At 35.4% G+C, this 12,550-nt stretch overlaps 1 protein-coding gene across 4 annotated transcripts in view; it reads right to left on the bottom strand.

Annotated features, from left to right (window-relative positions):
• Blo (bloated) overlaps positions 1 to 12,550 on the bottom strand; it is a 140,281-nt gene that overhangs the window by 46,496 nt on the left and 81,235 nt on the right. The window contains exon 4 of one of the 4 annotated variants that reach the window (XM_070305876.1): positions 4,656 to 4,789. The exons of the other annotated variants lie outside the window; for them this stretch is intronic. Coding sequence (XP_070161977.1) covers positions 4,721 to 4,789 — 69 coding nt within the window. The 3' untranslated portion in view covers positions 4,656 to 4,720. Of the gene's footprint in view, positions 1 to 4,655; positions 4,790 to 12,550 lie in introns of those variants that run through there. 4 annotated transcript variants of the gene reach the window in all.

Consider the following 12,550-nt stretch of genomic DNA (forward strand, 5'->3'; position numbering starts at 1 on the left):
GTGTCGCTTAATTAATGCACGACGACGTTTCCTCGGCGATTTTTCCACTTGCAGGAAACCTCCTTATTATCTGTCGACCTCTCGACAAATTGCTGCGGCTGTACACTTACGTCCCTCATTAAGAAAATACGCGTCGATCAACGCAATATCAAGACGCATTTATTACGGATAATGCGACTCGCGCGCATAAATATTGATAAACGTACAGATGTAAAATATTCCTTGAAAGCAATTTATTGATTGCGAACGATTATGTTTATATTAATTTTTCATTTTCAATGTGGTATGTTCCATTGATAATTCTAGAATTAATCTTTTATTTCCCAGTGAAATATCGAACGACGAAATTTTTAAGAATGTTTTAGAATTTTATGCTGCCTATTTCTATAATGAACATCGATAGAAAGCCTTAACCGTACCGTCGAAAATTAATTAAGAAAAAATATATATTTGATTCGTGACTTTATTATTAAAATATAAATAAACTTATCGATAAAATTGTGTAACGAAATATCTGATGAAGAATATAATAATCTTTCTAGAAATCATCCTTTCGTCCTAATGGTTGCGGTTAAATCTGTGTTATAAAGCCTTTATAAAGTATCGGCGTGTGATAATGTAATCTTACTTTCATTATTTTACCGAGATATATATCTCCTTTCTCTAATAATTATATACTTTCTACGGTTGCCAATTACAAAATACCGATTCACCGATTCATCGAAATGGAGAAATAAAGATGATTATCACGCGAAGGGATAATCAGACAATGATAGGATACACACTCTGTCTGGAGCGCGACCATCGACACAAAACAAGTCGACGAGCGTTGTTTTAATTGGCAGCCTTTAGATGGCAATTAAAATTAATAGCAATCGTACTGGCTGCCAATACTCTTCTCATAAACGCGTTCGCGACAGGGCTGGTCCCACATTTAACTACATAATATCCCTCATTAAAGAATCTTTTTACATATTTTTTTAATTCTATGATTATATCCGATACGCGGCCGGATATATTGTATTAATGAGATAAAATCGGCGAATCGAGGATTCTTCCCGAATTTTTTTTTTTTTTCTTTTTCTGGATGTTATTTGAGGAAACGTGTACCGCTATCGCGCAAGAATCTTTATATGGCGTTTTACGAAAAAGGATACACTTTTCCTGCTCGACATCCATAACGGATAGTGTTTCGCACATGTCGCAATCGGGGTCTATTTCTGTCTTAAATGCATCATCGCGCGACGATAGAGTTTGCAAGCGATGTCGCAAATCGTGGCAAATCGTTTCTCGATAAACATCGCTGATCTTACGATACGATTAATAATTAAACCAGGTTTGTGTTAATTGACATTAATAATTATACTGTACACCTAGATACATATAATAATTTTTTGCTTTAATTTAATTTTTTTTTATATATATATAAAAAATGTTTAATGTTATCAATACTGGCTATAAAATTAAATATTTTTTACAGTTAAAAATAATCGTATCTCGTATGTAAAATAGAATAAAATTATGAATATTATCTTCATATAATGAAGATTTTTGCTATACAATTTGCGATTAAAATCTTTAATTAAATGATAATAGTTTAATGAAAATTTAGAAAGATGAAAGAGACTCTTATTTATAAAGAAATATGAAAAATAAAAAATTATATAGTTATAAGAGATATTTATCGAAATTTTAATATTTAGTATCCAAATATGATATAATAAAAAATTTGTTTTATTTTGCCGACAATTTATTTCATACTGTCGGATGTGCTACTCGAAGAGAAATCGAATACAGCGTTTGTTGCATCATTTTTTTTTCTCTCGCTATTCTCTTTGGCGAAAAGGTCGATTCGCGGCTACTTATATCATTTATCGGCAGACGCGCAACCACACACATTTTACACAGCGAAATAACCGGTCGCTCACGCTTTCGAATTCACTCTCACTCTATACTCGTCTCTTGTAAGAGCGAATCAAATTCCTTCTCGCTCCATCAACAACACCGATCGGGCCTTTTAATCGTCTCTAAATGGACACATCGGGGGTCCTCTTCTGTTTCTTCTTCTTTGGTTCTATCGGATGTTCGATCTTCTCTTCTCGAGAAAAGACGGGTGTCGCGATGAGGTCACGCGTCAATCACTTTACGATACGGTCGATTAGTCGAATCTATTCCGTTCGCGAATTGGGCAATTTTATGGACGAGTGTTTTGCAGACGTTCGAGATAAAAATATATACGATCCGATCCAGCCGACATCAATGCCGAAACGTTACGGATGCCGCGACATCTCGAAGCAAAAATATAAGAGAGTTAAATAAGAGTTTCTTTATCTTTGTAAATTTTTATTAAGATATTATGATTTGATGAAAGATTTAATCGCGAATTGTATAGGAAAAATCTTCGTACAATGAAGATAAGATTTATTGTACTTGACACGTGAGAATTATTTTTATCTCTAAAAGACATTCCTACGTCTCCGAAAGATGCAATGTGCATTCTAAATAAAAAAAACGATAAACATGCATTACTTCCGCGACTCGCGTAATTAATTACACAGTTATCCCGTGTTCAATCAGATATCTCCGAGATCGAGTATTACACGATGGCAATCATCGGACGTTTATCTGCGAAAGAACATACATGCGTAAGATTAATAGTTTGCGCGTGAAACTTTAATAAGTTAACGCGAAAGAATGAATCGCAACGCCATCGATAAGCGTGACGATAACTTATCGTTACGTAATACAGTATATAGATTGCGCAAGCAACCATCTCTCTCGGTAGCGGCGGCATGTTATGAATGACGAGATCGTGCTCATCGTCTAACGATCTCTAATTAACCGACTATTTCTAACTCGGGTCGGTGGGAGGCGGCAGTTCTGACCTAGAAGCTTGCATCCGTCATGCCTCATTAAATGCCTAAATGATGGCCGTAATATTGTGTTAGATTCCTCGCGCAGATATTAATTTACGAACAAATATGCGGTAGGATACGCTGGAGTTTTACATCACTATATTAAATGCATCATTAAAGATATGATAAAAACAGAGAGAGGGAGAGAGAGAGAGAGAGAGAGAGAGAGAGATAATATCATGATATCCGACATACAATACTATAAATCTAATAACAATTATGCTATATTGAACGTTAACAAGAGACGCTCCTCCGTTTACGTTAAACCAAAATGACGATTTCAACTTATCTCATCGCGCTGTATTAATGCACGATTAATAAACGATAATGGAAGGATAATTTGAAAGGTATTTAATAACTTCGTATTTCGGCGAAAATTAATAAATGTCAATTTCTATAAAGCAATTAAACAAAGCACTAACATTGCGATAACATTGTGTTTTTGCGCCAAGCAACCCAGAGATAAATATTATCAATGCATCGCAAAAATAATTTAGTTATAGTTAAAAATGTAATTATATTATTAACTTATTAATATTTTTTAATCATATATGCATTATATATTTATTGTTTTATTACTTCTGATAAACCGTGTGGCAAGCTTTTCTTCCGATCGTACATTTCTCAAATTTATAATTGAAATGATCGGATTATTATATGCGAAATGTCAGTCGCGTCTGCATTTTCTCATGCCGTTCCTCGCATGAGAGAAGCAGACACGAAGACGGGCGTTTCCTGGCACGAAATCGGGATTGAGACAAGAACAGGTTGACACCTTGACGGATTTCGTAACCCGCGGTATCTCAGTGAATACTTTCGGGGAAATGACGAGCGCGTCGTGGCTTGCGCAAGGAATCGCGCTTGGCGATTTTGCAAGATACGGCATAATATGTCCCACCGATCTCTTTCGTATGACGCGTATCCGAGCGGGATGGAAAGCGTGGGCCCACGAGGGAAGAAAAGAGAAACAGCTAGAGAGAAAGAGAGAAGGCACACATTGATATAATATATTTTGTAGACCCACGCACCTTCGCCGAACGACATTCCTTTCGAGATGGAGTCGCCTCCGGTGTGTTCGCCAGGCCCGGAACAAGTTGAGACAGAGAGAGAGAGAGAGAGAGAGAGAGAGATGCCTACGTATGTATCCAGAGAGCAGATATACACGCGAGGAGAACAGCTGTCAAAGCCCCGAGAGCGCATTGGGCGCAAAAGAGGCTGTTACGATTAAAATTCCCGGAAACGAGAAGAAGATACACGCGGCCACCACACGACGACCTACTTCGCGCTCTCCTCACCTTCGTCTCAACGTGATCCGGCTGCGCGAAAATGTGTGTTACTATATTTTACTCTCTCTTCTCTCTCTCTCTCTCTCTCTACCAAGATTTATTTTGCATATCAAAGCTGGAGAATCTTACAAAGATTCTGTACTTAGAAAGTGCGAATTGAATAATAGATAAAGAAGAACATGGGAGAAGAACAACGATGTCTCTATATATTTTTATAACGTGTCACCGTATAATATATTTTATAACGCGTTTTATTAGGATTATAATATGTAATATATCGGCCATTGTAGTATATTCTTATTTTTATTACTGTATTATATTAATAATAATTATACTCTAGAATAAATTATATAAGATTCTGGTTACAAAACTAGTTTGTGATTTAGGGACATGCTTTTATTGAAAATAGAACTGTTTGCTAATTTCCATAAATTCTTAAAAACATCAAGATTTTTGACGATATTTTACATAAGCGTCACGTGAAATATCTGTGTATCATCTTCTAGTAATCATTTGCGCTTAAAAATATTCACTCACCCGCAAACGATTCTGATGTATGGAATAGGTGTTCCGTATCTTTTCACTCACCTGCAACAAAAAAGAAGAATAATCTAATTTAAGATTTCCTTGAAAGATCGTCCGACTGCGCATTGCGGAATAAAAGTTGACACTAATGATTTCCGAATTATCGAGGTATTAATATCTTTCGTTGAGGAATGCGACATCAGAGATTGGTCGTATAAACATCTAATTATATATTTCTCGGAAATTGCAAAGACGTATATTTTATAGCTAAAGATCGCATCTACTTAATATTTTATCTTGTCTGTAATATTTTACATTTTTTTTTCACGGTCTAATCAAAAAAAGAATAATGAATTAAAAATTATATATAAGTATATATTTAAAAATCTTATATATGCGTATGTTCTCTTTCTCTCTTTTTGTAACGTAAGAAATAAAAGGAAATATAAATAAAACAATAGATAAAATATAAACACAATAAAAGTTAACGTATATTAAATTAAAAAATATCCAATTAAATTATATTATAAATTATATATTTGACTTTATATTGAAAAGATTATATTTTTTAATCGCTGCAAAACTTGCTGTCGTAGCAATATAATTATTTTTTATTTCGAGATGCTGTCTGATTTTTATAATTGGCGTATGCTTTGCCGTGGATTATATATAAACAGTACATTCTATGATTCAGTCTCCGCATTAAGCGCGGAAATACAGTCACTTAATGATCAATGCATACGCCAAAAAGATGACGTGTCCGACTACTTTCTCGGATTTCTACTAGTAATCATATAGATATCGCAAGTGCGAATATATCTCCATATCGTCGGGATATGGACAGCGTCTAGCGTAGCTTGTTGCGAATATGATCGAAAAAAAAAAAAAAAGATTATCACATAGTTTATCAAAAGTAACAAAACAATAATTATATAATTCATTAATGCTCAAAAAGATATGGTTAATATTATATATACATTTTAAATTATAAATATACAGTGGACATATGTAATTACATTATGATAATTATTTTCTCCATGCAGCGATAAAGTTTATCTCTGGGTTGCTTCGCGCAAAAACACAATGTTGCGTTATGGAAATTGACGTTTATTAATTTTCGCCGAGATACGAAGTTGATTAAATATCTTTCAAATTATCCTTTCATTATACCGTTGCATTAATCGTGTTTTAATCGTTAATGTAGCGCGATGTGATAAGTTGAAATCGTCATTTTCGTTTAATGTAAGAAGGAACGTCCGACATATATGAGAGTCCAGCTGTTTTTCCGCGACCCCCCAATCTCATTATACTTAATTATATCCCGCGCTAATTGTCATGTCCCGAGGAAACGCTCGAGACCGACGACATCGAGGGATCGCTTATTAAATCTTAGGTCATTAATTCCAATACCGGCGGAATACCGGCGGCAACGATCAAGAGGACCTCGAAACGCAAAAACGGAAGCAAGGGTGCCGCGCTCGAAGCGCGAAAGTGCCGACACGCACGATCTCGTAATGTTCATCGTCTGGGGGTTCCGGTAACCACGCGCGTGGACGCAGTCCCCGGGATTTGCATAATGAGAAATTATACCTACGCCAATACAAGCGCAAAGAATACACGCGCGAGCGCGCGCGCGCACACACGCGTTGCGTACTTGGATATCTCAAGACTATAATGATCGTCGGTTATTTATATCGCCGTTAAACTCTCTCTGCCTATATACGCGTGAATTACATTGCGAATTCGGTAAGCGTCGATTCTAAGAGAAAGAGACATGGACATTATATGCAAAATGCACGTCGCGATAAGATTTTAGGTCGGCGAGTTTAGCTTAATAATTTTATCGAGCTTACAGAGGTATGGAAATTGTTTCATTAGAGCAGATTATTTTTTTATTTATCAAAAATTGGAAGGGGCAAAAGGAGCAATTAACGAAACTTTTATATTGTAATTTAGATTTTGTTAATTTATATATAATACTTTATCCTGATATTTCCCTAAACGAGTCAACTCTTCGAGATAAAACTATATATAGCTTATCTCTTACGAACTCGATTTTCATATTCAAATGAATATCTTTGGATTATATGCGAGGTGTGCCGTTCGATTTACACATTAGTAAGAAAGATATCAGCGTTACGAGGACACAAAACATGAATTAAACATATATATAACATTCGCATATCAACTACAGGATCTCGAACACAGTGTAACGAAAAATTAGCGAGCCGAGAAAATTCTGATTAAATTAATAGGACATTAATCCTCTTTTCCGGATTGATCAACAGTAATTATTTACATAATGATAGTCCTGTCGCAACACTCTTTGATAAATCGTTCACTATACGCACGCCGTGAATTAGGTGGAGCAAGACGTGCGGATAAATAACGTCACATCGCGCCTGTTTAGGTAAAGGCAATTAATCGTCACGTCGGATCTCGGTAGCTAATGATTATTTTGACGTTATAAGCAACGCGGATGTAGTCATCCTGTTCTATGCATATATAACGATGGGCCCCCGCATAGTAGTAGGTCCCACGTGGTGTCTCCCGCAAATGCTATCTAATATATTAATCTAAATTTAACAGCGTGTATTAAATATTATTAAAATACACGCAATTATGTCACGATGACGAATAGATATGTCGACCAACGATTAACTAGTAATTAGAAATAAGAACGTTTAAAAGTGTCGAAGAGTAAAGATTATTTCACGCTTTCACTTCATCGTTAAGTGAAAAATATTGGACATCAATATTGAATGATATTCAATATTTTATGTCACTTAAAGTAAGTAATATCGTAGTTGAATTTGTATATAAAAATAGTTTTATGCCTGAATAAACGTATCGATTCTTTTATATTGTCGGTTAAATGAAGCACACACCAAAATGTTAATATTTTTTATATTAACAGTTAATAAATTTAATAATTTTATTAATTTTAAATAATTTTTGTAATATAATTTTATTTTTACTTTCATTAATTTTATATTAACAATAAATATCTTAATAAAATTTACACCCATCTCTCGATCAAATAAAAGGATTAAGGGTACTGTGATACTTGGATATTATACATTATCAACTAAATAAAGGTATGGCGTAATGTATATACATACATACCTTTAACGGCTAAGTGAAACTATCGATATTTTCAAGTATCTTGCGTTGCACGCGAGCTGCACGCGCACACACTTACCGCGGAAAGAAATACGTACGTTTGACAGGAACGGTACTCGCTCACGTTTACTCTGGGGCAACTCTATTAATTACTATTAATCGCGGTAATTAATCGTACGACGTCCGGTGCCATCTCCGGATGAGTTAGTGCGTCGAGAGCGGTGTAGCCGTACCTCACTGTCATTGGCGTGCGAGTTATCGTTTCTTATCGGGGCCGTTGTCAGGTATCCGGTATCAGGTCTTCCAGACGAGTCCGGAGGATGTTACAACCATCTCGCGGTCTGTTACAACCCTGTCGTCTCTTCTCTATAAGCCGTCATGTCGTCATGCGGGAACGCGCGAAAACTCGTGCAAAAGAGCGGATTTGCCGATCCGTGAATAACGTACGTGCGTAACGAGAGGCAGAGAAATATATTCAGCTATCAAAGTATTTAATCGTTGAACTAAACTATCTCGCCTTTAATTATATATTAATTATTTAATTTTAATTAATATTTCTATATTTATTGTATATTAATATTAAAATATTAATCAAAATTAAATTTATTTAATATTACTATTTTAATTATATATTAATTCGATATATTATTCGTATAATATTATAATCAAAGAGAGAGAGAGAGAGAGAGAGAGAGAGAGAGAGAAATTTTGCCTTTTAAATAAATGCGGAGACAGAAAGAAAGAGAGATTTATCGTGTGCTGTAAAAATGTAGTGAAATTATTTCCATCGAAATTATTTTGTATATGATTAACGACAGAATAGATCTTAAAAGTGGTCAACAGATAAAATTCTCATGCAAAACTCGTAAATTAGCTATAGCCACGTGGAAACCGAATTCGTGAAAAATTCATACTTTTTTTTTTTTTTTTAAGTAAATATATATATATAGGCGATTTGAAACGGCGGAAGAGAGGGGAGAGAGGTAAACCGGTCCCATTCGGCACCACTGACGTTCGAACGCGCGCTGACGTTACGCGAAAACTCGAGCGAACCTCTCAAGGAGTTCCAGTCGACACGTAAAACAGATAATTCGCGTCCCGAGATGCACGAACTCGTTTCCCTCTGGTGTGCCTATGCGTAGATACGCACGCAAGTACGCGTGTATGCGTGCGCCGAGTGGCACGCCAGTCGCGCCACTCGCCTACCCGGCCTTCTCCCGTGCGTGCCGCAAAGGAGGGAAGAAAAACTGAGGGAAGAAAGGAGAAGGAAAAAAAAAAAGAGACCGCGAGAGAGCCGAAGGACTCGCACCGCGAAAAAGGAGAGCGCCGCAAAGTGGAGTAAATGTCAACGATTAATTGCGTGTGCGCGAGTCGACGCGAGCCAATGTGCATGCGTGTATACGCGGTGCCTCAGAATTGGCGGTGATTCTCCTTTCATATTTATAGATGGTTTTATTGAAATATAATCAATTATTTCTTTAATGTGAGATAATAAAAAAAAAAAAAAGACCGGACATCTTTTAACACGGATGCATTTTGTTTTTAAAAATATAAATCTAATAATACTATCTACAGAAAAATATAAATCTAATAATACTATTCATCCACACATACGAAAATTTAAAATTAAAATTCTGTTTGCATAAAGTTTATCGGAAATTATATAAAGAATGGGCCTTCCTCTTCGTATATTATTAATTCTTTGCGGCGTTAATTTTTTTCCTATCTCATTTAAAGTTTGAAAAATTTTACGACATTGCGCGTAACTCGAAAATCATCGTTATTTTTACATTTTTTGTTATGAAAGAGATTAAATTAGTCGAGAAGTTCGTAACGACGATATTTATGCGACACATTGTACATGCTCGGAATGGATTCCTAAGACCCGTTCTGCGGCTCGTGGACTGTCCATAGACTACTGTAAATCAATCGGTTGCGGTTTTGCAAAGCGGTCGCGGTTCTGCGGTGTTTAATTATACCATTATTCGCCGTTCTGCCGCCATAGTCCGCTTGACGAAATGGCGAAGCGTGCAATCGCGAATGAGAAGCGTGCATCCGTCAGATGAGATTCGTTCAAATTGATTCCTTATTAGAGCAAACCTAGCTAATCTCGGTCTCACGAATGTGACTCGAAAGAGAATCAAGATAAAGCTAAATTACTTGGATCATCGGTCATAGTAACACCTATTGATACTAATTATTCGTAATTAATATCTACTGTTTAATTCCACTAATTAGTTTTTTTTACATGTATAGTAGAAACTTTGCATTTTGTTATATAATTTATATACTTTATATATATATATATATTTTGTAATTTTTTCGAATATTATTAAAATAAATATTATATACAATAAAATATTAATTACACTAATATTTATTATATATAATATTAATATGTAAATATTTATTATATATAATATTTCATTATGTATAATAGAATAAATATTATACATTAAAGAGATTATACTATATAATCTCTTCTATAATAAAAAAATAACATAAATTATAATTTTGAAAGTATAAACTTGAAATTAATATTTATTACTATCTAGATTTTAATTTACTTGGTAATATATTTCTTATCGGACGGGCCTTCGTAAGCAAAGTAATTTCTATACGCAACACTGTTGCATCGAAAATGCATGTTTCTTTTCTCATCATCGCGGTAAGATCCATCACCCTCTGACCTTTTCACGCACAACAACGCGTTTCTAATTCATTTAGAGGCTCACCGAGATGTTACGCTGCTCACACGCTTCTTGCTCTCTCTCTCTCTCCGGCCGCAAATTTTCTGCGAGCCGCAAAGTGATTTCGCTGACCGGCAATTTGTCGTAATAACTTTCTTGCGTGCGTACCAAGAGTAGTGTTATCGCGCCGCAGATGTGCCCTGATACATAAGACCAACGAACAATGGCCACCGGTTATTATGCCTTCCTAAAATCCGACTCGTATACGACAATCGTGTATATATAATATAATAATGGAAAGCGTCGTATTCGCCCTCAGGCGTTCGAGATGGTGGTTTCGATAATTGGAAGAAAGTATTTTTGATTGCCTCGTAGAATCTGTGGCGTTATTAACTGTGGTGTTATCTCGAAATAAAGTTTGTATATAAGAGTTTAAAATTTCCCCTCTCTTTCATTTATAATTTTATAATTTTAGTTTATAATTATTTATTATTTTCTTATAAATTTATAATTTTAATTTATTTCGTTCCTAACGCTCGGTTCTCATTGAGTTCTCATATTTCTTTTTAGGAATAAAATGCTCGAAGGTTGGAATCTAATTTGCCGATACGATTCATCTTTTCTCTCTAATCTCTCTTATTCGCTATCCATTACCGCATATACATATAAACAGATATATTCATCAATTATAGATTTAGCAATGATCGCTCGAGCATTAATAATCGACGTTCCGGAAACCGGCTTCGATTAATAAATCGGCGATGATAACCTATCACGCGTCGCGTTTGCAATGCAAAATCACATATATGCATATATATGTGCAAATAAACAATTACGTTCGCCGCATAAATCGTCAACGCGGGTACGTGATACAAGTAACTTTACGATAACGAAATTCTGCGGCGCGTCGCATTGAATTTATAGTCGAAGGATTTCCGTTCTTTTCCATTCCAGAGGAAGCAACCTTGCGGTATACACATCACGTGGGTGTGTTGGACCTAAGGACGAGTTCTGGGCGCGACGAGAGAGAGAGAGAGGGAGACGCGATATTGAGAGTTGGGTGAGGTCGGGGTAGGTGGTTTTTTCGGTTCGTTCACTGTTAGTATTGAAAATAAAAATAAATGTTCTCGCGTGAAACGCGAAGAATGAGAAGTGAGAAGAAGAATCAGATCATTCGATCGTGCCGGATTTTCTCTCGTATACAAAAATAATTAGCGATCGCTATTAAAAATCAAATGTCCGATTGATGCGAATATTAATATTTTTTAAATATTAAAATTTGAATATTTTAATAAGCTATTAATAATTTCAAAATTATTGAAAATCTTTCGCCTATTGTCAGTGCTCTCTCATGTAATCTTCTCCTTTTCTACGACTGTTGCATCTTTCGCGTGCTGCTCGCGCAATCAAGTTCTGGGTTAACGACATGCGTTTTCTCATCCTCGCGCGTTCACAAAAGTCCTTCGAGATATCCTACAGGTACGGAAAAAATGATGGATTGTTTCAATTTCCACTAAAATATCCTCCCGCAATGTATTATAAATGCGATATACTTTTATAACGCATTCTCTAAATTTCTTATATATATATATATATATATATATGCAAACAATATAATAATAAACTTGCTACAATTATATAAATGAGTTTCATGAAAGATATTATACTTATTGCGGTTTAATAAATCAAATATTTTTTTTATTAATGTATAGCGAGAGAGTATGTTTTACTGCCTGGTGGTGTGAGAGCATAAAGTCTAGTCTCGTAATCACCGTCTGTTTTACAATCTACGCTTACGAGGTCTATAAAATTCTCTTGTATGTGTTAATGTTACCATAAAAGGATTTAAGCGAGGATTAGCACGGAGCAAACTGATCTCGCCGGACGAAACGTAAATAATGAGTTAAATATAATTGTTTTCTCTCGATGTCGCGTTCTCGCATCTCCCGAATTGCTAATTGAATTAAAGCTTGATTAAAGAGAATCGGGACGGAGGACACCACGGCAGGAT

Source organism: Polyergus mexicanus, unplaced genomic scaffold (assembly GCF_030449975.1).
Source record: "Polyergus mexicanus isolate NDT 795.1 unplaced genomic scaffold, iyPolMexi1.0 SCAF_13, whole genome shotgun sequence".
NCBI classification, from domain to species: Eukaryota; Metazoa; Arthropoda; class Insecta; order Hymenoptera; family Formicidae; genus Polyergus; species Polyergus mexicanus.